This window comes from Tamandua tetradactyla, chromosome 4 (assembly GCF_023851605.1).
Source record: "Tamandua tetradactyla isolate mTamTet1 chromosome 4, mTamTet1.pri, whole genome shotgun sequence".
Taxonomy (NCBI): Eukaryota; Metazoa; Chordata; class Mammalia; order Pilosa; family Myrmecophagidae; genus Tamandua; species Tamandua tetradactyla.
In genome coordinates, this window is record NC_135330.1 from 64,864,854 (window position 1) to 64,892,087 (window position 27,234).

Here is a 27,234-nt window from a genome sequence, read left to right on the forward strand (position 1 = left end):
CTTTACATTCCTTTTGTCCCTTCCAGACATCTCCTGAAGAGCTGCTATGTCTTCTTCCTCAGAACAGAACAACAATAGTCATGAAATCAAAACCCCAAATCTTCGAACTTCAGAGAAGAAATGTTGTGAGTTCTGGGAAAGAGAGGAGGGGCTGCTGTTTCCCCTGATTTTTTCTTGAGAAGATAGTTATAAATTTGACTGCTGCTTGGTGGGGGTGAGAAATAAGTTTTTGATAAGAAAACTTAAAACAAAATCTCCAGGGGGAGGGGTGGGTGCGAATTTCCTGTCTGAAAAAGTAGACCCAGTAGAATGTCTGTCCTTGAGTCTAGACTGTCAAGTGTAGCTCAGCAGTTTCTTACTGCCTTTTTTTTTTTTTTTAAACTAAATCCCCAACTCTTGGGGGAGTGGGGAGTGGGGTTATCTGCATATTAGCTTAACCTTGCAAGTTAGGGCAAGCATTCCTGTACCCACAGTGAAGAAGGCAGGTGAGCAGGGTGCAGGCAGAGGCATGTGCTTTGTTATGTTTCCCTGTATCTGTTAGACTACATCTTGTACATGTGCTGCTCACTGCAGAAATTGCAGTTAGGAGCCAGTGTTTCCTGTCTGGCCTCACCCCTATGGGCTTCAGGGGAATCAGCCCTGACATTTGACTTCCCCCTATGTCTTGTGTACCTTACTTTCTCCAAACTTTTGCTCTTGTTCTTTGCAAACTGTTTTTCCTGCAGATTCGTTTCTCTGGGGACAGGTTTCAGGTGAGCGTTTTCATGCTGGTCTTTTAGACAGGACAGGTTACAGGGAGACAAAGAATCATTTCCTGGGCCCCATTCGTTTGCTGTGCTAATCATTATAGGCTGTTTAGCTCAGTCCAAAAGGTCCAGGGCAGCTGGTCCTCAAATGTTGCTTTGAGGAGCCACAAGGAATGTTAACTATTGCTCCTGCTTCCAGAATGTCCTTCTCCCTCTTTGGAATCTTGGAATCTTGTTAGTCTCTTCTTTTTACTTTAGCGGTTCTGTGTGTGTGTGTGTGTGTGTGTGTGTGTGTGTGTGTGTGTGTGTGTGTGTATGTATCAGCAAGTGGAAACAGCTGAGTGGTATTAGACGGGGAATTGTCTTATGTTCAGAGCCTTCTCCAGAGCCTCGACCTTGATGTCACACCTTTGTCAGTCTCATAACTGATGATAATCTCCTTTCACCTAGCACAAATGAGACTTGCTAGAGTTTGGTCTGAAGCAGAGACAGCTGGTTTGGATGTGATACTGGTATACCTCTATGATTAAGTGCTCTTTTCTCTACCAAGGCAGGAAGCCAGGTACTGAGGACAAAATATACCAATTGAGATAACTGTTGTAGCATATTGTTTGAGCCTCTGGCATCAGACTGCCTGGGTTTGAACCCTGGCATTACTATTTCTTAGTTGTGTGCCTTAGAACAAGTTGCTTATTTTCTCCATGCCTCAATTTCTCCTTTATTAAATGGAGATACTAATAGTATCTGTGAGGATTAAATGAGTAAATACAGTAAAGCACTTAGAAGAGGTTGACTACATAGCTAACATGTTATTTAACTGACATGTTATTTTTCACAGATGCCTTTATCTGCATACTGTATTTATTCCTGACACATTGTATATAAATTGAATTATACCCTAAAGCTGTGGTAGAAGTTCACTATTTAAAAGAGCCCTATGAACAATTATTTTTTCAATAAAGAATGTCTTCTCCTTGTTCAATAATTTTGGGATGTGGGATTTATCTCTTAAAGGGGGGCACATTAGTGTTGCTAGGAGATTTGATCTCAAAGGGAGTGGGCAGCTGGAGAGAGGGGATGGTGTCAATAATTGTGATAATTGTGGGGGGGGGGGAGGAGGTAGTTCTCTGACCTATAAGATGCCCAGTGTCTGTCCTTCTAGCTCTGTCTTTTCTCCATACTAGGGCGCTCTCCTACCGTTCCTTCCTAACTCTTCCCCTAAAGTTTTTCTTCCTTGAAGGCTTTGATTAGTTTCTTATCCTTTAGGGAAGCATTAATAACTGGTCTTGGTCCTGTCCTTGAAGCTCACATTCCTGCTCTGGGCTCTAATGTTTTTTTCAAGCTCCACCCTCTGCTCTAACCTGCTTTTTCACCCCCACTGGAGACATCTGTTATTCTAAAGCATCCATCGCTCATTTCACCCACTCTCTTCTCACCTCACAGGTTGGCCTGGGAGACCGTTGCAGCCATAGTCAAGAGAAAAAATCTATTTATAAGAATATGTGTTAATTTATGTTTTTTTTTTATTATTTACCTTTATCTTGGATCCAGATCCCCTGGCTTTATAGTGTTCACACCAGCAGTTACTTTATTAATAGATAGCTCAGCGGTTATTCCCTTGATGTTAATTAGCCTTGTGTCAGCTGACTTCAACTCTGGAAAATGACTGGGCGTCAGGACTTCAAGGCAGAAAAAAAAAATGACTTCGGGGGACTGAAACCACCAAAGGAGCATTACTGAGACTTCAGCTGTGCGAGGGAGGGAGAGTGGGTGGGGCAATGGGGGACTGAGGCGCCTTTAATGGTCCCAGATAAGTGGTTTCAGGGGTCTATGAAAATGCAGGAATAGGGTGGGGTTGGGGTAGGGATTTACTTCACTTACTTATTTCCTTCTTCCTTTTGAAATTTTTCTTTTCTTTCAGACATCTTATGCTGGTGTCCTGTTCATGAAAATTGGTTCATACTGTATAGATCTGTTCTGTGCCATTTCCTTTTTTCTTTTCTAATTCACTATGTTGTAGACATCTTTTCTATGTTGGTAAATCCAGATTTATTTATTCTGCAGAGTATTGCATTGTATGGCTATGCACCCTCTCACTGATGGACGTTTAAGTTTTTTTTTTCCAGTTTTTCACCATCACAGTGTTCAATGAGCATCCTTGTACATACACCTTTGCACTTTTGTGCTAGTGACTTTCCCTGCAGAAATAATAGGACAGAAGATAAACATATTTGGAATGTTGCTCAGTTTTACTGATTTGCTCTCCAAAAAAGTTCTATATTATAAGCTGTTCTTATTTATTTATTTTGGCAGGGCAGGCTCGCTATAAGCTGTTTGTAATATTTCAAAATGTTTGATGAAAATTGAGCATTATCAGCTATAGCTGCACCGCTTAACTGAAACATCAGCTTTCTTAGTATTAGGCTATAGTCATGAACTTGGTTATTTCATGCCTGTTAGTCAAGCATCAGGAAATAATTGGTCGTTTAATGATTTCTGATGAAAAAAATCAAATAATTGCTAATGAAATGCACTTTAATGGGCAGCATATTTTGAAATGTGGAACCTATTTAGAAAAAATAATGGAAGAAAACCTTGGTTGTGAAAACAGCTTTCCATTGTATGTCAAGGAAGGTGTTACATTGTTTCTGAAATCAATCTCGTGAAGTATCTACTATAAGTTAAGGAGGTAGGGGTGGTTTTGTTTTTTTTAACCGGCAAGACAGTTTTCCTAGTTTTGCCTATTTGGCAATTTGAAATAGGAAGTGTGGTTTTGTTTTATACTCCAGTAAAAGAGAAGTGCTGGTTGCCTGTGCAGGGGTGTGCTAAGAGAAGGGGTGGGAGATAAACTGCTGTAGGCACTGTGGAGAGTCCTTGGTAGCCCTTGGTAGCTGGTGTATTCTTAGCCCTCTCTGTCCAGCTTGGTAAATATGGAACAGCTGGTTCCCTCTCCAAATCAGCTCATTTCATGCTTTAAGGAGGGTAACAGAATCTTTGGGGGGAAATGCCTAATGGACTGGAAGGTGTGGACAAAGCATGTCTAGATGTGGTGCAGGTAAATGAGCCAAATCAAGGGAGATTGAGAAGAGTATGGCACTGAGCTGGAAAAAGTGAAGACTCAGGGGGATTTTACTACCTATAATGAGGCAGCTGGGTCCCATGCAGATATATCTGCCCCTGAGGGGTCAGAGATCAGGGATTAATGCCAGTTGAGGCTGCAAGATGGCATTTGCTGTGCCTTTGGGTTCCCTATTTGGATAGGGATGAAAATCACCCTGAGTACAACATACTGCCTGGGCCCAGGAATTTTTCATGTACATAGTGGGTAAAGAACTAAAGCTAAGCCCTCTGATCCCCAATCGGGGCATTACCCCTCCCTTACCACTAAGGCCACACTCTTTGGCTGCCTAGTACGTCTTGTCAGATGCCCTTAGAAAACTCTCTTCCCTCTGATGTTTGTTCTCTACCAGGCCCTTCTGCCCACTTTTCTTATAGGGTCTTATAGGGTCACCTTGTCCCAGGGCAGAGGAGAGCAATAACTTGCAGGCAGCCTCTAACAAGTGGTGCAGGATCTTCCTTCATAGTTGCCTGGCAGAATCTGAGCCCCCCCAGGTAATCTCAGTATGGGTTTTGGCACAGTGAAAGTGGCTGGCAGCAGTGCCGTTTCTTCTCCCACTATCACCCTGTAACAGGATGAGTAGAAAGAAGGCACCTCCTGTGAGCAAGCAAGTGAGGGGTCATGGCCTGTTTTTATGGAGAAAAGGTGCTGAAGAAGTCCAAGATCTGGATTTGAGTCTTAGCTCTACCCTTGACCCATTATGTGTCATTAGGCAAGTCTTTGACCCTTGAGCATCGTTTATACCTTCTTGTCCAGTGAAGCATATCTCACTGAGCATTCCTGAATTATGTCCACTGAGGAGGGATAGAATAATGACTGTTCCTGCTTCTAAACTGTATTGTCTTACCTTTATATGTGCTACTGGGACAGGCTGGCCATGATGCCTGGGTGGGCCAACTCTACCATGAAGTTTCTTGAGGTCTGTTGAGAAACTGGAGCAAGTAGGCTTTCCTGTAGTCTGAATGTTACCATGGTTAAGAAATTCTGACTGAAAGAGGAAATTGTGGCGTAAGTACAAAGGCCAAAGCAGCTTGAGGCAAGGTTTTTTTTTTTTGCAATGAACAAACTAATTCTTGTCCTTGGCTATGAAGAGATGGATGGAATCTTCAGGATAGAAACTTTGCTGGATTTATCATAGGAGTTAGCTCAGTTCTGCCCTGGTAGAATCTCTAGGTAAAAGTCTTTCCTTTATAGCTTTATCATTCTTGTGTCGCTAGGCATTTTTATATTAAGGAAAGTAATTTGTTACTTTCTTTCTAACCCCTACCCCTTTTGCCCCCTTTCCACCTTGGGTACCTCTGTGATGACCTCAGACATGTGGAAAAGAGATGTTCTGGAAGTCTTCAGGTCCCTTTAACTCTGTTTCAGTAGGGTCCACCAGATATCTTCCTAGTTTGCCTTCCCAGCTTCCTGGGTCCTTTCCCCACAGATTTATGAGGCTTAAAGGAAAAAATGACCATGACGTTTCTAGCCCAGTACATGCAACTGAATAGGCCCCCTGATCATTTAGTTCTATTCTGTCCCTTTTTCCTCTAGCATGGGCCTCATACATGACCAACTCCCCAACTCTCATCGTTATGATTGGCTTGCCAGCCCGGGGCAAGACCTATGTGTCTAAGAAACTCACCCGCTATCTCAACTGGATTGGGGTACCCACAAAAGGTAGGTACAAGTCACTGATTAGGAAGGGGAGTGATCAGTTCCTGGGCCTTACAGGCCTCTGCGAGACTTGCTCTCTCTGGCACCAAGGTTACATTTTGCCCCTGGAAAAAAAAGTGGTTGCTTCTCAATTTGCTAGATTTATACCCTATTCCCAGACTTGCTTCCTCCTGGCCTGGGCAGATTGGTCCAGTTTTTAGGTATGCCTCTGAGAGAAGCATTAAAAATAAAATGAGTATAGGGCTTCACATTTTCAAAGCACTTGAATATATGTATCATTTTATCTGATCCTAGCAGTAACCCTCTGAAATAGACATGGTGGCAGAGAAAATTGAAAGTCAGACAGCTGAAGACTAGTTCAAGGTCTAGGAAACTGGGACTGAATCCATACCATGGTGCTTTTTTCTCCCAATCCCTTGGCTGTCCTGACACTAGGCCGAGAAATCCTCCCTCGTGGGGCCATTGTATTGTATTGCTTCACTGCTGAAGGGTTTGGGGGTTCCCTGCAGTGTTCAATCTTGGAGTGTATCGGCGTGAAGCAGTCAAGTCCTATAAGTCCTATGACTTCTTCCGGCACGACAACGAGGAGGCCATGAAGATCCGCAAGTGAGTCGTGTTCTTTAGACCTGACCTCTGGGTCAACTCTGTCTCTGCCGTCATGAGACTGGATATGGCAGGGATATTTTTTTTTCAGTAAACATTTTGTGGGGATTTTAAGTGAAAGTTATCTGATAGGCTGGTCACCTTGGTTGTAGGCAGGTATAAGACAGGGCTCAGGGAGGGCTTGTAAGCTTGTAGGTTAAGCCTAAAGAGAGATAAGATATTTGCATTGGGGTAGAAGGGGGTAGGGTGAGGCATATAGAAAGGTTTAAAAACCTCAGTGGGAAACTAAAGGTCCAGTCAGGGAAAAATTATGACCAGTGGAAAAGACTAAGTGGGAAAGAATGTGACTCCTGTAGTAATCCACCTGTTCATGTCTCTGGTTACGACCATGCCCTGTAATGTCCCACTCCTCTTGCTGACTTCGTTTGCTCTCATGGCAGACAGTGTGCTCTGGTGGCACTGGAAGACGTTAAGGCGTATCTCACTGAGGAGAGTGGGCAGATTGCGGTGAGCCTTACCTGCTTCTTCCCCTTCTTGGTCCCCACCCTTTCAGAAGCCTGGCTACTCACACCCACCTTAGGTTTGCCTTGATGGGATCCCATATCTCTGTCCCCACTCATCTACCTTGCATGCTGTCTTCTCAGGTGTTTGATGCTACCAATACCACCCGGGAGAGGAGGGACATGATTTTGAACTTTGCCAAGGAGAATTCCTTTAAGGTAGGATCTGATGCCCATCTTGAGGGTAAAGTGACGAGTGGAGGTAGAGAGTAAGGATGGGAAAGGGGGTGGATCTGTTTGACTTTGGTGGATGAGGACAGGATCAGATGATCTGATTCTCTTCTCTTGGAGCATACCCCCAATCTTGAGTATTTTCTTTCAGGTCCTTTCTCAGACCCTTAGCCTGTATGTTTGAGGCCCTGGGGATGTGGTAAGAACTATTTTGAAATGAGTAGGTCTTGAAGGCCACTTTCATGAAGAAAATCCTGGGCAATGTGGTGGCTGGGGTGGGGTAGGTGTGAGCATGTGCTCTTAATTAGCCTGGCCATTTTTGACTTGTTTGTCATTGCCTTCTCTTCCCTGGCCAGGTATTCTTTGTGGAATCTGTCTGTGATGATCCTGATGTCATTGCTGCCAACATCCTGGTGGGTGACAACCCCCCTACACCCCACCCCCCACATACCACCTCCTTTTTGTGTGTATGGTGGTAGTGGGATCAACTGGGTAAAGGAAGAAAAGAAATAGACATGTTTAACATCACAAAGTGATCTTTTCTATCTGCCTTTCTATTGTTCTTTCATTTCTTCTTGCGAGAAGTAAATGAGGCTGAGGAATAAAATAAGAACTAGCTGCTGAGCAGATGACAAGGCTTGCATTGTAGGAGTCCTGGCTAGGTGATTTGGATATTAGTTGGGTGGTGAGATCTAGGTATGTTCTTAGGCTACATCAGAATCTTCCTTGCCTCTAAGGACTGCTTTATACGAATGTCATCTGCTCAGCACTCTCTGCATTGAGTTCTTTGTGCCCTGTGGGGTCATGGAATAAGACAGTCCTTATTTGATGTGCTGTGCTGTGTAGACACCTGTGCATGGTATCATGGTAGTGGTCTCCCAGCAACTTAGGAACTTGGGATCATCCAAGGAAGAGGCATTTGGTTCAAGTCAGGCATGCATCAGGTCAAGCACCCTATTCATAGTGGGAATGGGAGAAATTTGTATCTCCTGTTTTCCCAGGAAGATACATGAAGACATTGAGGCTCCAGAGCAGCTTCAGCTATGTGACTGCCTCTGTCTTTTGGCCAGGAACAGGCACATGACTTCCCAGTTGTCTTTCCATTCTTAGTTGCCAAGGTCACGGGGCGAGAGAGGAAGTACTCAAAGAAAGGCCAACACGCCAATCAAAGGCCACTTTTGTGGTCTTCTGATTTTTCTTTTTTTAGCAGTGGCTATTTGTGGGAGGGTACTGAGGGCACACCTCTAATGAAGCGCTTGTTTTCTTCCCATGATTTCAGGAGGTAAAGGTATCGAGCCCTGACTATCCTGAAAGGAACAGGGAGAATGTGATGGAGGACTTCCTGAAGAGGATCGAGTGCTACAAAGTCACTTATCAGCCCCTTGACCCAGACAATTATGACAAGTAAGGTTTGAGGTGATGGCTTGAAGGATTGGGGGAGGCAGGGGACATCTGGGAAGAGGCTTTCTTCCTCTGTCCCAAACTTCCTTCTGACAGTTCAGACCTATAATGTTTGCATGTTTAAGATCAAAAAGGTAGGGATTGTGTGGCTTTTATGTGGGTTGCATACTATACTTGAACACTGAAGTGTTTTTTACCATCAATTCTTCTCTAATATTTAGAACAAGATTTCTCAACTTTGGCCCATTGACATTTGGGGTCAGATAGCTCTTTGTTGTGATAGGTCCTCTGCATTGTAGGATTTTCAGCAGCAGCCCTCCTCTGCCCACCAGATGCCGGTATCAGCTTCCGTTTGTGATAACCAAAATGTCTCCAGACATTGCCAAATGTCCCTTGGGGGACAGAATTAGCCCCCTCCTCATTATTGAGAACCACTGCTCTAGACACGTAGTTCCAAACTAAGATGTGGCAGGCCAAGCCCCAGAGATGTGTCACCAGGTTTTGATCAATATTTCAAGTTTATTGTGTAACACACACTCAAGTATTAATATAATATGTAATATATTACATATTATAATACATATGAGCTATTATATACTACATAATATATAATATTATGTACCTTGTTATATATAATATTTAGTACCTGTCAGGGAACATGCCTGGCTCAGGGGAATCTAATAAATGCTACCCATTATCACTATGGCAGTATCTACCAGCAACGTGGTATAGAATAAGAATAAACAGGTTACATAGGTGTAAGAGCCATGGCAAAATGTCAAACCCATGCCAAAGAAATGGTGTGCACATGGAAACCTGTGAGAACACGGCCTTGTGAAAACACAGATGGGGCCATTAACAGCATTATTCACATAAGGATACACTTCTTCAGGGCAAGCAAATGGCAAGACAAATGTGCATGACACACTGTTAAAACACCTGCAGGGGTTTGCTTCATGTTCTGAGTCTTTTAGTTCCTTCAGGTGGGTTGCCCAGAATTCTACTATTTGTAAGTGTTCCCTTAATATAGAGTTTGAAAACCATTGCCCTAGATGTGGCATGGTAGTATATTCTTCAGTTAGCCCAAAGTTCTTTATTTAAAAAAAATCCTGCAATAATATGTATATATTATGTATAGCATTTAGAGGTTATCTCCAGTGGTAGGATTATGGGTGGTTTTTATTTCTATTTTTCTACCTTTTAAAAAATTGTTTTGTTAATAAGCACTTATTACTTTTTTGGGGGTGGGGGGAGTGTTGTATGGGCTGCTAATTGAACCAGGGTCTCCCACATGGTAGGCAAGCATTCTACCACTGAACCACCCATGTACCCACTTATTATTATTATTATTATTTTTTTTGCGTGGGCCGGCACCGGGAATCAAACCCAGGTCTCTGGCTGGCATGGTAGGCGAGAACTCTGCCTGCTGAGCCACCGTGTCCCGCCTCCCCCCCCCCCACTTATTACTTTTATAATGAGAAAAATTAAATGATGGCCACCAAGTAAATAATATATGCCAGTGCCTTTGAGAAAAGCTTTATGACGTAGATGCAGGGAGTGCATGGGGTAGCTTTGCCACCTTTAGTTTTAGTTTCCTAGGCTTCTTTAGTTTAGTTTTAGTTTCCTAGGCTGCTTAGAACAGATACCGTGAAATGTGTTGGGCTTAAGCAATGGGAATTCATTAGCTTGTGGTTAGAGTCTGGGAAAATGTCCAAATCGAAGCATCTTCAAGGCGACACTTTTTCTGAAGACCGGCTGCTAACAATCCTTGGCTCCTCTATCACATGGCAAGACACATGGTGGCATCTGCTGGTCTCTCCCTTCTCTTCTGGGTTTTGTTGATTTCAGTTTCTAACTTATGTGGTATGTTCTCTCTCTCTTTATTCTGTTTGTAAAGGACTTCAGCAATAGATTAAGTCCCATCCTGAATGAGATGGGTCACACTTTAACTGAAGTAGCCTCATCAAAATATCCTATTTATAGTGGGTTTACACTCACAGGAATGGATTTAAGTACATTTTTTTCTTAGGTACCTACAGCTTAAACAACCACACACCTCCTTCCTTCACTGCATCACTGGTGGTACCATATTTTGGCTCTGCCTTGACCACCTGAGATGAGTGTTGTGTTTCCCACCACATTTCGGGGTTATCGAAATCTTCAGGTCATCTTATCTAGCCCCTAATTGGAAACTTGAATTCTGTTTATCATATTTATCTACCTTGCATGGCACAAAAGAAGCACTTGGGAAATGGTACTGACCAATAAAAGTTTAGGAATTTTCACTTGATCTTAGTTCTGAGGGGTAATTTCATTTCTTACAATTTGATTCTGATGAATGGGGATATGACAGAAGAAAGAGAAACAGCTGCTAAGAGCCTGCAAGTGATTATAGAAATCTTCCCTTTTTTGTTATCCTCAGATTTTCATATCTAGGGGACTTTTTTTCCTCCTCTGTTCCAGGGATCTTTCTTTCATCAAGGTAATAAATGTGGGCCAGCGATTTTTAGTGAACAGAGTCCAAGACTATATCCAGAGCAAGATCGTCTACTACCTCATGAACATCCACGTCCAGCCCCGCACCATTTACCTTTGTCGGCACGGAGAGAGCGAGTTCAATATCTTGGGGAAGATTGGGGGTGACTCTGGACTCTCAGTGCGGGGGAAGCAGGTGAGTAGCTGGCCTGCAGGCTGGCATGCCTGGCATGGTGAAGGTCATCGCTTACTCCCTTCCTGTTTCCTTCAGTCCCATTTGGGTTTAGACTGGTTTCAGATATTCAAGCAAGTGTGAGAAAAATGTTTTCTTGCTCACTGATTTTAACTCTATAGATATCCAGATAATTTAGAACCATTTATGCTGTGATCATTCAGCCATCAAATATTTACTGGGCACTACTTGTATCCTTAATGCATTACAGGGTGCTCCAGTTGAATCATTTCCTCTTAAGTTTATAGTAACTATGTGGCACTTTACAGATTCTGACCATGGCCACACACATCATCCTTTAAAAGCAGAGTTAGCAGTCATGTGTATATGTGTGTTTTGTTTCTTTTTTTAATTTTTATGTTCAAACGCCAGTTTGCTCAAGCTCTAAAGAAGTTTCTGGAGGAACAAGAGATGGTGGATCTCAAAGTGTGGACAAGCCAGTTGAAGAGGACCATCCAGACTGCCGAATCCCTGGGGGTGACCTATGAGCAGTGGAAGATTCTGAATGAGATCGATGCTGTGAGTAGGAAGCGCGAAGGGCTAAAAAACCAATTAGAATCTCCTGTTCAGGCAGGAACTCTTACAAGTCACAATTTGGGAGTTTTACCTGGAAAACTGGAACCACAAAATTGAAACTTTGAGGAAGCTGAATCTATGACCAGTTCAGGGATGGGGGACGGAAGTGGGGATAATTGCACTCGCAGTTAGAGCTTCCCCGCTTGTCTGAGCACTTGTGCTAGTGAGGCACCCCGGCTCCTGAGTAGGGTGAGACTACCAAGGTTTCATTTTGTTCCTTTGTACATTTTCTTCCTGGGAAACAGAAGTAGCTGTCTACTCACTTCTTTAATTTCTGCTCAGACCACTTGGAGAGCTACTCTGTGAAAGCCCTTTCCGAAATTTTTCTTGACTTTCTCTGACCTTGAGAACAAAAGAAGGCATTTCTTCCCCCTTCTTCTGACCCCCCCTTATATTTCCCTTCTGCAAAAGTTCTCCAGTCCATTCAATTTTCCCTCCTGCTCTTTTTATCCTGTTAAAAAGACCTTTTTGTGTGACCTTTAAGTCCTCCCACACTAGTTGGAGAAAGTGGCAGCTTCAGGTGGAGAAGCTGTCCCCTCCCCCTGCAGTAGCCCTCACCCTTTAAGCCCAGACACCCTGCCCAGTCAGTTGCAATATGAAAAAGGCCTCAGCACCATGCCTGGCACATACTAAAAGCTAGTAGTTTTCAAGGTCTTTTTAATTATTTGGGATAGGACTGCTGTTGGCCAGTCTACATCTTCAAGCCAGTGTGGCTCCTTGCAGGGTGTGTGCGAGGAGATGACTTATGCAGAGATCGAGAAGCAGTACCCAGAAGAGTTTGCCCTTCGAGATCAAGAGAAATACCTGTATCGGTATCCTGGTGGGGAGGTGAGACTCTCCTCATAAGACCACCCAGCCCTTTGCTTGGGAGTCAGCTTTAATTTGGGGGGAAGAATTGAATGAGATCTGGGAGACTAGAAAGGAATGATCTGGGGCCATTTAGTTGATCCTCCTGTCTTTGGGTCATACTGTATTTAATTTGGTGTAGCCAGTCAAATGCTTCCTTAGTTCGTTATGATCTCCAGAGAAAAAGAGTGACAAGTTTCAAGGAAGATTTCCTCTGCATTGAGTACGTTGTAGAATCCACATGGTCTTCATTTCTTTTCATCCCACTCCCTCAATCTCACTCACACCCAAATAGGTATAGTCACTGAGTAAATATATGACATACAATTTATTTCCCTACCATCTTTAATGCTTTAGGCTGTTATCTGGTCTAAGTAGTTTCATATGTTAAGGATATGTAAAGCAAAAGTAAATAAAATAGAACCACAGAGGTCCAGGGAAACTCCTGGGATCCCCTTGCTGCCTTACACACTGACTGTTAATCTGTGGGAGACTAAAACCAGACCTTCTGTTCTTGACCTGTTTGGTCTGAGTCTTGCTGTTGAAAGGTCTCAATATTCTCAAGAGAGGCCAGGGTTGGAGGCACTTAGCAGGCGACACAAAGTCGCTGGGCTTCCAGGAAGAAAGCCAGCTAGGAAAAAAGGGGAAGTGCCTGTTGACTCTGGGACCCAGCCACCAAGTCAGCTGCCAGCTTGAGCCTGGCCTCCGACCAGCCTGTCCCATTTGTCCCCGCAGTCGTACCAGGACCTGGTACAGCGGCTGGAGCCTGTCATCATGGAGCTGGAACGCCAGGGCAATGTCCTCGTTATCACCCACCAGGCTGTTATGCGCTGCCTTCTGGCCTACTTCTTGGATAAAAGTGCAGGTGCATTTGAGAGAAGGGGATTTGGATTTGGGGTGGCACCAGGATCCCTGGCAACCAGACTTTCCCCTTTTCCGATCATATTGGAGTACATTCTCAGGCAGCTGTGTGGGGCTCCCAGCAGCCACTGAATCATGCACTTGCCACGTTTGTTCTGCTAATACAAAAGCCCCGGTGGTGCATGGCCGTTGATGGAGCTCCTTAGTCCTGCTTGGCTATAGGACCAGCATTGGGCTGGCACTCCTGGCAGCAACAGAAAAGTGGTTTAACATTCCCAGCTTGTTACTTTGGCCACTAGAAGAATGGAATCTTAGAAGTGCCTTCATCCTTTGGATTCAGAGGAGGGCAGTTGTTTCTGGGTGGAAAACTAGAAAGTGCTGCTGTCTTTCCTGGTATTTACCTTCCCTTCTTGATATACCTGAGCTGCTTGGCAGCCTGCAGTTGACCTCTGCTGTATGCAGGTGGGCCGCAATTTTCATTTCCATAGAGCCCTGGCTACTGCCATTATTCCTGTTTTTCTTGCATGAAAGATCTAAAATGGACTTATTTCCTTCCCTTGCCATTTAGTAGCTTGGATAGCTTCTTTCATAGCTGGGTTGATAATTGTTTAGGAGCTTGGGGAGGAGTTACACAACTCTAGATGGTAGTCAGTGTAAAGAAAATTCATTATAAGCTTCTTAGATTCTGTCTTCTACTAACTTGACCTTACTCCATAATACTAAGAACCTTCCCTCCCCTTATCTTTCTGCTTTCAGATGAGCTACCATACTTGAGGTGCCCTCTCCATACCATCTTCAAACTTACTCCTGTGGCCTACGGTAACTATGAGCTTAGGAGCTGGCCAGGAGGTGGGAATTAAGGAAGGTCAGAATATTTCAATTTTCTTTGAAGTGTATCTAGAAAGTTCAGCTTCACCACCCAATATGCCAGGGACGTTCAATTGGTACCATCCATTTTGAAAGAAGTGACATGTTTTATGGTTTGCTTTCCCAAAAATAAAGCTAAGGAATTTTTCCCTGACTTTTTTCCTAAAGCCTTCTTCTCTTCCCTCTATTTTCTCAGGGTGCAAAGTAGAAACAATTAAACTCAATGTGGAGGCTGTGAACACTCATCGTGACAAGCCAACCGTAAGTATTTTCCCAAGGATGAACATGCCAGATTCCCTGCCACCTTGAACCTTTGGCATCAAGAGACTGGGGTTTCTTTCATGTATAAAAGGAAAACAAATCCAGAACTAATATCCTATGTACTTTCAAAAGGAAGAGCTATTAGAATTATTATTTTTAAGTTAGCACTGGTTTCATGAGTCCTAGCCTCACGGAGCCTCCTGGAATTCCAATTAAATATGGAAAGTGATTGATTGAAGTGGAAGTGCAGTCCCCATACACCACCCCCACCCCAGAAACTCTCCCATTAAAAAGTAGGATCAAGAAATCCTCTAAGGTGGAGTCAGGAGGTTTATATTTATTCCTAGGTTTGCCCCTGGTTATCTGTATGATCTTAAATAAGACACTTCTTTACTCTGGGCTTGTTTACTGCTTTGGAGTATGGTGCTCACTCAATGAGCATCTCCCTCTGCAACCATTTTAGCTTCCTGGGGCTAGGAGACCAGGCCATGCCCCATGTCTTATGAGAGACCCTGCCTACAGAGGAGCATGAGTGAGGGAAGCAATTGTCATTATAAGCATTATTTAACGTTGATGAGTAAGCTTTTGGCTTGGCTTTCATTTCTGTGGTGTCCCTCCATTTCCAATCAGAACAACTTCCCCAAGAACCAAACCCCTGTAAGGATGAGAAGGAACAGCTTTACGCCTCTGTCCAGTTCGGATACAATAAGGCGTCCAAGAAATTACAGTGTTGGGAGCCGGCCCCTCAAGCCCCTCAGCCCTCTCCGTGCCCTGGACATACAAGAAGGGGCTGACCAGCCGAAGACCCAAGTCAGCATTCCGGTGGTGTAACCGTGTGTTTCCTTCCAACCTGGCCTCCTGCCCTTGTCACTAATCACCAAAGAATCATTTAACTTCCAACCTACCCCTCTTCCCCTGCTCCTGCCATTAATCCTAACATAGAATGAAAGGCCATGTGTTTCCAGACCTACTTTAGCTATTGTCCATTTGGAACATCTCCCCACCCAGGGCGAGTTGGGTCTTTTAGGACAGGTCTTCCAATGGGGGTTGGTTTGGAGGAGGAAAAGGGACACACTCCCCTGGGGTGATCGATGTGGCTGTGGCAGAGGCTAAGCATTCCCCGTACACTTACATTGGTTCTTCTTTGTATTCCTTCTGTCTAATCACTAATGTCCTTGTGTGGGTGAAATGGGAAGTGGGGTAAAGGAACGTAAGTTCATTGTTGATTCAACTTTCTCTTTAATGTGTATTTTACCCACAGTCCTTACTTTCCTGCTTTCTTCCCCCTTTCATCTTCCCTTATAGATTATCCAGTGAATTGCATGGCATTGTGGTACCTGTCTGGGAAGGAAGGGGAGGTTGGCAAGAAAGAAGACTAGGCTCTGATAATGCTCCCTGCAGTGGGCCTACATGGGTCTGCATTTTGGGAGAGCCTTCCCTTTCTCTCTCCCTTCCTCTCAAGCTAAGTCCTACAAGAGCTAACCCAGGCTACAGAACACCCACAGAATGCTCAGGGGGCATGCAAGCGGACATAACTCTTGCTTCCTTCAGGGAAATGATCCTATGTCTTTCTTGTTCTGGGGGAAGCTGACTCTAAGTATGTGGGAAATATTTTGTTTGTTTTTTTTTTTTTTCTCACATGAAGAGCCTGGTATCTACTTTTTCAGCTGTGATGGAACAGGGTTTAGGAGGGTAGGGCGTTCTCCAGCTCTTATAAGGCTGTTATAGGGCAGTGAGATCTTTTCTCTAGTAGCTCCCAGAGGCTTTGCCAACCATAGCCATTTCCTGCCAAAGGCAGTGACCTCTGTGCTATTTGAAAGGACAGCGCTAGATTCAAAAGTCACCACTGATATTTGAATTGTTCTAGGTGAAAGCTGCTTATTATTTTCAAGTAATTTTCAGCATACTCTCCTTCTTAAATAAAAACATAAAATAAGTATGCAAGCACAGTTTTTGCCCCCCAAATATGGAAAAGCATGGTGATGCATTTGATCCTTACTATTGGGGTATTCTTTTGTTCATAAGGAGAAACACCCCAGAGCAGTCCATCACTTTGTCCTTGGGACCCTGTGGGGGCTGGTTCTTGACTCTTTGTATTTATTTCCTTCTCTTTTGGCCCTTATCTATCACCCTGTCCTTTCATTTTCTCTGTGGGGGTTAAGCAGGAAATGTTGAGAACAAGAATTCTTAAATCCTGGATTGTCTACGATTACTCAGCCTACCCTCCCATTCCCATTTTGTATGCAAAATATACATGTTTTGGGGAGAGCAAGTCTAAAGTTCTCATGAGATTTTAAGAGAGAGGTGATTCCCCACTATAAAGTTATAAACTAGCTCATCTTTTAGAGGTAACCAGTTAGAACAAGTTAGCTATGTGCCAGGGTGTTTGTGTTTTGTTTTGCTAATAGAATATGGTATGTTGTGGTTCTCATCTAGGAGCATTCATTAGAATCTTCTGTAGCATTTCTGAAACCTACGCATGCCTGGGTCCACTAAGGTGCATTGACTCAGAATCTCTGGGTGTCAGATCTGGATATGTATGTGTGCAAATAACTTTTGTGATGATTCTGAGTCATACCCCAGACTTCATTTTATGAAGTTGTGTTAAAAATATTGGGACGGTACTTACTTGGACAGGAAGTACTTACTTGGTAGGAAGTATAGGCTGTCATTAGGAATTCTGACTTCCTCATGGTTCTGAAAGGACAGTTCTCTGGAGTTAGATGTTTGAGCAAATCACAGTATTAATCAAAATAACTCCTTAGAAGGCAAGTTACTATGTTTCAGAGAGTCATTGTAGGTCCTAAGCCCATCTTTAATCCTTCATGTTGCAGTGTGATGTGGGACAAATCACTAAATTAAATAAATGCCCTTGGATAAGAGCTGGGAATTTAAGCACCCTGGAGAGAGTTACTGGAATAAAACCTGTAGGATGATAGAGGTTGTCAATCCAGGTAACCGATCCCTGAGCTTGAGTCCTTTATTTTTTTATCCTTAAGAGGATACCACAGCCCATTTCCAAAGTCAGATTGGAGAGATTCTGCTCCAAATTGTGTCCAAGACTTAAAGAAAGTGGATATTACTGCTTAGCCACACATTTCATAATGTGTATTTAGTGTCTTTGTGGGGTTTTGGGCTGGGTGGGAGTTGTGGTGGGGGAAGGATAAAAAAAATGTAGAAGAAAAGGCCCTTGCCTGAAAGGAGGTTATTTTACAGGCAGGGCTTATAATCTATAACAAGCACACACTTGCAAAAGAGTAGCACACTGAGTCTACAAGTGTTGATTTTGGGGTGAAGAACATATTGATTCTCCTGACTTTTCTATTGTCCTCTAACCAAGAGACTCAAAGAATTGGGAGATGGGAATGGCCCCCTCTCTTGTGAGAATGAGAAGTTGTATAGGACGTATGAATGGCACTTTCATTTGCTTCGTGTAGCTTTGCTTGGCTGGTGGCATCTTTGTCAAAAGTGGGCATTCAGTTCTGTCTCTTGCTATGAGGTGAGGGTAATTCAGAGCTCATTGAAGAGAATAGGGAACACTTCAATCCAAGAACTTTGGATGTGGGCTGTACCTTCTCTTAGTGAGTGTTGTAGTCTGCCAAAGTTGCCAGAATGCAACATGCCAGAGATGGACTGGCTTTTAATACAAGGGAATTTATTCAGTTAAAAACTTACATTTCTTTAGAGGAAAGGCAGCTAGCCTTCACCTGAGGTTCTCTGTTACATCGGGAGGCACAGGATGATGTCTGCTGGCCTTCTCCGTGGGCCTCTGGGTTCCAGTAGCTTTCCCTGGGGCAATTCCTTTCTGCATCTCCAAATGTCCGGGCTGAGCTGCCAGTGCTGATCCTGAGCATCTTGGGCTGTGCTGCACTGAGCTCTCTTCTGACTTCTCTCTTTTAAGTCTCCAGCTAATTAAGTTAAACATCACTCATTGCAGAAGGCACACTCCGCTTAGCCCCTGCAGATGTAGTCAGAGGTAGATGAGTTTCACATGCTAATGATTCAAGTCTACAGCAACAAAACTAGGCGCCATCACCTGGCCAAGTTGACACTGAACCTACTACCACAGCGAGAGAGGAATTCTCATGTGAGATAGCATTGTGCTGCTCTGTTATGAACCCTAGTTTTAGAGATAGGCCACTGAAATGTCGATTCTCTCTCTCAGCATGCTGATTATTTCTTCATTGTCCACTCTTGCCCGGTGTTAATCCCCCAGAGAGCCTGAGGTGGTCTTATTATCCTCAGGTAGGGCTTGACACATTGGAACTTGACAACAAGAGTGTCAACATCCTTCAGTTTTTAGAGTGAGATCCCTTGAGAGAAGATTAAGCAGGAAGAAGCCAGAAGAATGTAGCATGGACTCGAGCCCTTGCTTCCAGAAAAGTCCTATTTCCCATCTTTTTTCTCCTGTCCTCTTTGCCTTTTCTTATTACTGAACTAATTGGTAGTAATTACACATTACTATGATTGTGTCCATATCACAACCAATACAAAGAAAGGATGGACTCCAGAATACCCTTTGCTGAAGCTATAAGTTTTATTCTGAGAGAAATAGGTGAAGATTCTAGCGTTTAATTCATTGGTATAAAATGGGGAAAGGCAAGTCACTTTATAGTCTTTTCTTTGCTTCAGAGCTGAATGAGGAATTTTTTGACAAACTTGAGGAGGAATTTAAAGCAAATTTAAAGAAGAATGCACTTCTATTCCTATCTGCTCAGCCCCAAAGCGTAATTTTGCTCTAATTTAGTTATACTGTCTTTGTTTTGTTTTTACAATAAGTTGGAAAGCAGTATAAGAAAATCTTTTAAGAGCATGCATTGCGCAAAGGGTTCTGCACTGTATTATTTTATCAGGATTTTGGGTTTTTTTTTTTTTTTGTCTATTTTGCAGGAAGTTAGAGTTAGGGATAATATATTTGTACCCCTAGTCTGAATGCTTGGGTTTCTCATGGGAGGTTAATCATATGATATGACTGCTTGGAAATAAATCTGCCTTGTGGTTTGTCTGTGAGCAGGAGTTTCAAGTTCCAGAGAAACTCATTGGCACTTGGGGTAGCCAAGGGACAAAGGAAAAAGTGTCCAATAATTGGAAGAACTAAATCTGGGTTATGAAATCTTGTCCACATTCCATTGTCTTTGTCAAGCTCAGAAGCTGTGTTGGATATTGTAAGGAAATTTGATAAATTTATGCTGCTTTTTCAGTATGCATTTTAACTTGTTTGTATTTTTAAATATTCTTATTTTTAAAATACGTAACAATTGAGCCAGGTTGCAACATTGGCAGGTTAGATCTCTGACTTCTGCTAGGGGTGACAAGATATCAGAAATCTATCTAGGACTTTAAATTAGACTCTTAGTATCGAGAACACCGTCTTTAGTAGAGTCTCTATACTGACTGACTGACAGACTCTAGCAGGGTTTGTGTACTGACTGGCTGACAGACTGCTAATGTCTATATACTGACTGATTGACAAGTTCTGGTACAGTCTGTATGCTGACAGTCTGCCTGTTTTCCGTTTGTGCTGATTGGTAGTGTGTGTACGTTATTATAATTCTGTCTGTAGCATGTGTCCTACAAAGACAGAAACTAAACACTCCACTTTTTTTTTAGGAGGAAATAATGTACATTAAGGTTTTTAGTAGACATTTCTTTCAGAGTAATGGCCAAATTCTCATCATTTTGTAAAAGGAGAAGGCTGTACATCGCTTATATGGTAGTTTGTGAACTCAGCTAAGGCACTGCCTGTTCAAAGCCTGAAATTGTTACCTCTACTTGAAACTGTCTCATGCAATCTACTTCTAGGCAGGATTTCACATTCACTGTTTCCAAATCTTCCATGTGCTTTCCCTATTAAAGAGCGTTGTGTTCTGTGAAATAATACTGCTGTTTTTAGTTTGCCATACATTTGGCTTTTATTCCTAATCTAATAAATACAAATGCAAAGGAAATTTTGCATTAAAAAATGATTTTAAGAGTCAACAGAAGTTTTCTTTCCAGTATACCTTTCACTGCAGATCTGTGACCAATATTTACCTCTTCAATGTTTTTGTATCTGAATTGCTTTCTGTATTTTTAAAATTGTGTCAAAATACCAAGATCAGCATATTCTGATATAGTGATGGTTTTGCTGTGGCAAAAGCAAAGGACTGATCATAAACCATGCAGTTTGGAGGGGAGTGGAGTGGGACTGAGCATTACTTGGTTAATGAGAATGAGCTGAGATTGAAAGCCAAGGAAAAGAGTTCTGCAGATTTCCTAGGCACAGCTCTGTTGAAAGAAGGAACTAAGTTAAGTCTTTAACAGCATTCTGATTTAATCTGGCAACATTTACACGATCTGCTACTCAGATCCACATGAAGTGTCTCTAACTGTATTTGAAATGTGTTTTTGTGTGTGTGTATAGAATGGGTAAATAAAATTGCTGAGTAATTTGAACCTATCAGAAGGCTTCTGGTTTTTTTGTTTTGAGTTTCGAGTTGTATTGTTTCCCACCCACTCCTGTCCTCCAAAACTTTGCCTCATGCAGCACAGTCGCTGATCCTCAGACAGCCAAAGCGCGTTTCCCAGTGTGATGGGCATCCTCGGTGTAGGCATGACTCTCTTCCGCCACCTTCTGGGAAAGGTGGGAAGGACATGATGGGAAGAATCTTCAGTTGAGGTGTTTTTTTTTTTTGCATGGGCAGGCACTGGGAATCGAATCTGGGTCTCTGGCACAGCAGGCGAGAATTCTGTCTGCTGAGCCGCCATGGCCTGCCCCAGTAGAGGTTTTTGTGTATCGAAAGACTGCATATGACCACAGCATGTTAGAATTCACAGTGGCAACATGGAACTCAAGTTATCCGTTGTAAAAAAAAAAAACTTTGGAGACATCTTAGAATTAATGGGCTATTCCTTCTACAAAAATGATCTTGTTTCTATAGATATAACCAATGGTATAAAATGGCATTTTGCTTCTTCTGGGACAGGAGTTACAGAATAGCTCTATCCTTCTCATTCCTTATTCCTTGTTACTTTTACCAAGAGCTTCTCAAAAATTCACAATCTCCAGCCCCATTCCAGACCTGCTAAAACAGAATCTTATTTTAACAGAGCCACCAGGTAAATCTTACGCACACTTAACATTTGGAAAACACTGTACTAGGGAAAGAATTTCTCACAAGGTAAAGCATTAAGTCACAGTTCGTGGGAAGAAGTTGCTATGATGACTGCTTTCAGAAAGGACTGGGACAACTGTAAACAGGAGGGACCTTCCCCAGAAGCCTAGTAGCACCTGATTGCAATGTCACTTTTCTTGCATGGGCTTTTGACTGATGTAGTCTACATGCGCTTCTTTTACCACAGGAATCCCTACAGTTTCTGCCTCCTACAGCTTTGTAGCTTCGCATCCAGGTCTGAAAGGAGCACCTGGTCCCTTCTCAGGGAAAGAAGCCTGTGACTCTGTCGTTAGAGCTTGTCTGACTCCCCAGAGCAAATGTGTGGTTATAAGCACACACGTGTGTCCATGCACATGTGTGACCATGGGCATGTGGGGACTTGAGGGAGTGGTGGAGAGGGTGGTGGGAGGGATTCTCCTCTTCTTTTCTTTATTGGTTGTTTGGCAGTAGTGTGATGGCTTTGTTTCTCTTCCTCTCTGGCTCCTAGGCAGAGGCTGGGCTGGCCATGCAGAGGCACTCCACCTCGGCGCCCCTCCTGCTGCAGTGCTGATGATGTGGAGGCTGAGGCCAGACCTCTCCGGGGGACTGGGACCTACCAAAAGTTGGGACATCAGCGCCACAGGGGCTAGAACGGGAAGTTGAGTGGGGATTGGACACTTGGGCCCACCAGAATGAGGTCTGGAAAAAGTTACCACCTTTCTTCCCCAAATGCCTAAAGGGAATATCAGTGACACCGAGAAAACTTCCCTGTGCCTCGAAACCTTTATCAGCCTGAAGGAATTTGTTTTTATTATCTTTGCTGGGTTTGGCCCAAGTTGGTCGATCTAGTCTGTTTAGGCATTTACTATCCCACTTGTGACAGTCTGCATCCTGGTTGGTTATTCTTTGCTCGGAGTGCAAATGTACCTCATTTACTGGTTTCCAAGTTAGAGGCCTGAATTCCAGAAAGCCTTCTCTGTGGGGTGAGGGCTGGTCTCTACTCTGCATTCATTCTAGGCAAGCAGGCTGGAGTCCAGTATACTCATGAGAGCAGTCACCTTTTGCCTCATTGGAAACCAGAGACAGATTCACCAGGTGGATGGTGGTTATCTGAGAGATTCAGTCCCTAAAACTTCTCTTTTAGCAAAGGAAGAGCAGTAGCAACATTTTCATTTAGAAAAAGTTTTTTTTTCGAGGTCCCTAGAGGGCAGCATGTGACTGCAAGACACCCCAAAGTGGCTACCCATCTTCTCAGTTCTCTTTTGTAGCTACTATATTTTCTACCTGATCTAGTGTGCCTCTCATAGCTGAAGAGGCTAATAAATTTCCCTGGGTAGTTGGGAATGAGTGCTGGAAGAAAAGTAGGGTGCCATTTATATCACATGAACAAGTAAAGAAGTTTCCTTGGGAATCAACTCTACCAGAGATTTCTTTTGGCTTCAAAACAGCTGTCGGGTCTGCCATCGATGTGATCTCTAAGAAAGCAGTGGCTGTGACTCTCAGTTGTCATTATTGTGGTCAGCTAGCCTCTTGTGTAAAATATTTGTGGAATAAGGGAGAGTTAAACCCTCAATGCATCGTCATTTGGTTTCCATTAAACGGAAGCAGAATAACTATTCCCTATATCAGTGATTGTCAAATGTTCACTACTTCTGAAGGAGGGTGTGCAACCCCCAAAAGATATTATATAATATAAGCAAACTCTTTTTTTTTAAAGAATAGTAAGTTTTTGGCTTTAAAAAATAATTATTTTCCCTCTCACTTAGAGGCACACTTACTGGCAAAAGAGGGAGTAGCAAGAAAAGTAATGGGGTGAACCTTTCCCCAACTGGTTCTTTTATACTGTAGATGATGTAGGGCTCTGTAGTGCCCTATATCTTAAGATGTGATGAACTGAGCTGCAGGCAGTTCAGCAATCGGCAATTAAAAGCTTATTTTATACGCACAAAGCAGCCTTTAGAAAGGCTCTTTATTCTGTTCTGTGGCAGATGATTTTCATCTGACTGCTTGTTCCATGCTGTACTGTAATGATTTTTTTTCTTGTGATGCAGATTTCTTTCTGCATCTAAATACACTGTCTTTTGATTACCAGATAATGTTTTTGTCTAGCTATTTATTCCATCCACGAAAGTTATTTTTAAAAAAAGTTTCCATATTAGTGTTTGCATGTATTTAATCACAATGTAATGTTATTTGTGTGTCAGTTTTGGGGCAGAAACTTAGATAGTTTGAGTTTTTAAGTTTAATTACAACAGTATTACCTTAAGTTAAATTTCTAGAATGTAGATATCTGACTTCTACAAAGGTTACTGTGTCAAGTCACAGTGGATTTCTTTGGAGTGCTTTTTTTTCCTCATTGATTTTTATTTTATAAGAATAAGCTAAGAGATATGTATCTCTGGAGAGAAGTTTTATCTCATGGATATAATAAAATCATGCTCAAGAATGCAAATAATATGTATTGCTTTTGTAAAAAGAAAATGCAATAAAAGTTATTTTAAGTAAATTGTAGTGAACTTTTTAAATCACATGCAAAAGAAAATAACATTTGGTACATTACACATACACAGAATATTAGAACATTGTCCAAAACAACCTTGAAACTAGCTTCTTTAAAATGATGCTCAAATTATTAGATTGTGTATATGTTTCCTATTGGTTATTTTTTGGTTTAACTGGTAACTCCTGCCCTTATGAAGTTTCATTAGCATTTCAGAATGGTATCACTGGGAAATTTACTGCCAAGCACTGACCAGATGCTAGAGTTTTATTAATTTATTTAGCAAGTATTTAAGGCCATCTGTTAGTTGCCAGGCAATTAATAAAATAGAGTCCTTGCCCTCTTTCTAGGGTGTATTATTGGAAAGGAGACGGTTAGCAGCAGGTCTGTAACCCTTCCTTCCCTACAGCCTTCTCCTTCATGAATGACACTGATCAAACCATCGTTAGATAATAGTTAGGTAAATGTGTATGACAGAGAAACTTGAGCATTCTCTTTAATGTAAATGTGACATTAGAGCATTTCCAAATTCTGTAACTTCAAAGGCTCTGCTAGGATGAAGATTATGAATTTTCAACTTTGAAATTAGGTGAGAGGTAGTGGTCTAAGTACTGATATATGTATTGAGCTTTAGCAGTATATCTAGAGCAATAATAATGAGGGGCTCAAGGATATAATTTCCTTTGAAAGATCTCTTGCAAAAGTGTTATTCAGCCCTCAAGCATCATTGGTAGAAGGCTGGGCCTGTCCGGGATCATTCTCACTGAGATACAGATAGAAGACCCTTACTGGGTACTCTAAATGACATACCTTAACACTGCCACAGTTATTTTCAAATCCAGTACCTCCGAACAAAGTAAATGGTAAGATTTGTAACAGTGAGGACCCAGCAGACACACACCATCATATTTTTAAATATCTCTGGCAACCTACTAAATTGGAAAATGACTATTGAGAGAACGCGCCAGTGTTAGATGGGGAGATCTTCACTGGGGACCCCCTATAAGGAGGGTTGTCTTTAGGCTCACTAACTGGCCCTTGGTGACAACCCCACTGGCACTTCTTATAGTAGCCTGACAATAACCCCTCACCATGCTTTGTGGTCTCTATGAGTGAAACTATCTTCATTATCTTGAGCTCATTTGAGAACTCGGCAAAAGCTAAGGAGTTTCTCCTCCCCCAAAAGTTACCTACACGTAAATTTTGTATACAGTTTTAGGGGGATCATGACCTTCTGAAACCCATTTCTGGACCCCAGGGATGGTAGGAACTCAGAAGCTAGATGATCTATCATTCCCCTTCTCCATTCCCCTTCTTTGACATGTAGAAAGAAAGAAAATGACATCTCCATTTGATATTAACTTCTTTAAGCAGAGGAGGAGAATGTGAGATACTAAAATTCTCACTCTTTTACTAGATGCTGTGAAATGTTAAAAAAAATTGAGTGGATTTCAATGAGATAGGATTACTATGGCCATTTAGAGTAAGTACCTTCCTTTTCTTTAAAACTTCAAGACACTTTAAAATATTTTTTCTTTTATTCTCCTTAAGGCAGTTTCAGCTGCATTACTTCAACCATTTTGTCAGCAGAACAACTACTCCCTTCTGAAGTCTCAAGGGCATTTCAATACCCTTTTTGGTTGTAGGCAACACCTAAGCTGTGAGAACCAGTTGAGATTCTATAGGTGAGTTTCTGCTTGCAATTAAAGGAAATAATTTCACAGGCATAGACACCCATCCAGATCTAATGGGGCCTAGCCTCAAAAAGTTGAATAACCTTCACGAAGCATACAGCCTGCTTTCAGAGAATAGGTTTTTCATCCATTTATATCTCCTTCATTAGTGATCAGTTTGTCTCATCATCTGCAGTTAGTTTTACTTCCTTGGTTCTCTCTCATCCCGTCTTTTTAGAATTTGTGGATGGGTGGAGAAAAGTTCCAGGGAATGAATTACTATCTATTAAACATTCTTTTCTAATTTAAACCACTGGGTCATTTCACTCAAACTCTGTTTGACCCTGATTTTCTCGTATTTATTAGTGTTTTAGATTGGAGCTGGGTTCAGCTGAAGATGTCAGCAAACCCAAAATAACAGTGGATTTTACAAGACAGAAGTTACTCTCACCTACAATGAAATTTGGGAGTAAGCAGTGTTCTCTAGAGAAACAGAATGAACAGGCAGTATCTGTAAATATGAGATTTATAAAAGTGTTTCACGCAACTGTGGGGTTGTAAGTGCAAAATCTGTAGGGTAGGTTTTGAGCTGGCTGCTTCAATGAAGGTCCTCAAGGAACTCCCAAAGAGACTGGCTGGCAGTAGCAGAAAGAGAAATTCCCTCTTCTGAATTCCCTTTAAAAGCCTTCGGGTGATTATATTAAGTGTCACTCACTGCAGAAAGAACTCCCCTTAGCCGACTGCAGATGTAATTGACTGTGGATGCAACCCATGCGCTCATTGTTTAAGTTCCTGAAATGTCCTCACAGCAACAGATAGACCAGTGATTGTCTGACCAGACAACTGGGCACTGACACCTGGCCAAGTTGACACATGACCTAACTAGTACAGCAGTCTAGGAATGGCATGGGGGCTCCACAGTCATCAGGGGTGCAGGTCCCTTCTGTCACATTAACTCATCATCCTCAAAACATGTTGACTTCTTCCTCATAGTACAAAGTAGCTACTCAAGCTTCAGAAATCAGGTCTGTGTTCCAGCCAGCAGGAATGAGGAAGGCCAGAAAGTTTCATCAATTCCCTGTAAGGATATTTCCTAAAAGTTGCACGTGACACACGCTTATATCTCACTGACCAAATCTAAGTCGAATGGCCACATACAACTGCTAGGGAGGCTAGAGGTGTTTTTGGCTTTGAATTATCAATTCCAAGTGGTCTTTTGCCAGTTATGATTGGTATTGAATCACCAAAGAAGAAGGGTGGTATGGATACTGGGGATCAAATAACAACCTGCCTCAGTAGGTAATTGGGACTTTCTAGCAAGTTCGAGGAAAAATAGCAGCGCTAGTATTTTTAGCCGTAGTAGTATTTGGTAACTGATGCTGCCATGACTTCAGGGGTGGTATTTTTCATTAGTCTTGACCCTAATCTTGCTATAGTGCTTATCTGCCTTGGCTCATAACCAGCATTTATTCTGCAATGTTTCATGAACTGTTCGCCCTTTTAAAAATTTATACTAATTTTATTTGCATGTAATCAACACAAAGCCTACTCT

At 42.4% G+C, this 27,234-nt stretch overlaps 1 protein-coding gene across 16 annotated transcripts in view; it reads left to right on the forward strand.

Moving 5' to 3' along the window:
* The window catches only part of PFKFB2 (6-phosphofructo-2-kinase/fructose-2,6-biphosphatase 2), a 49,592-nt gene that overhangs the window by 1,388 nt on the left and 20,970 nt on the right, over nucleotides 1-27,234 (forward strand). For 3 of the 16 annotated variants that reach the window (XR_013174272.1, XR_013174273.1, XR_013174274.1), the window contains exons 2-15: nucleotides 27-125; nucleotides 5,401-5,526; nucleotides 6,033-6,129; nucleotides 6,567-6,633; nucleotides 6,771-6,845; nucleotides 7,214-7,270; nucleotides 8,137-8,261; nucleotides 10,722-10,929; nucleotides 11,338-11,484; nucleotides 12,265-12,369; nucleotides 13,123-13,252; nucleotides 14,005-14,067; nucleotides 14,312-14,376; nucleotides 15,007-15,198. Coding sequence is in view for 9 of the 16 variants with exons in the window: in XM_077157631.1 (XP_077013746.1) it covers nucleotides 47-125; nucleotides 5,401-5,526; nucleotides 6,033-6,129; nucleotides 6,567-6,633; nucleotides 6,771-6,845; nucleotides 7,214-7,270; nucleotides 8,137-8,261; nucleotides 10,722-10,929; nucleotides 11,338-11,484; nucleotides 12,265-12,369; nucleotides 13,123-13,252; nucleotides 14,005-14,067; nucleotides 14,312-14,376; nucleotides 15,007-15,198; nucleotides 22,018-22,080 (1,599 nt within the window). In the remaining 7 variants the exon portion in view is untranslated. Of the gene's footprint in view, nucleotides 1-26; nucleotides 126-3,058; nucleotides 5,038-5,400; nucleotides 5,527-6,032; nucleotides 6,130-6,566; nucleotides 6,634-6,770; nucleotides 6,846-7,213; nucleotides 7,271-8,136; nucleotides 8,262-10,721; nucleotides 10,930-11,337; nucleotides 11,485-12,264; nucleotides 12,370-13,122; nucleotides 13,253-14,004; nucleotides 14,068-14,311; nucleotides 14,377-15,006; nucleotides 16,995-22,017; nucleotides 23,985-27,234 lie in introns of those variants that run through there. The other 13 variants (XR_013174276.1, XR_013174277.1, XM_077157631.1 and 10 more) reach the window with 12 other exon arrangements.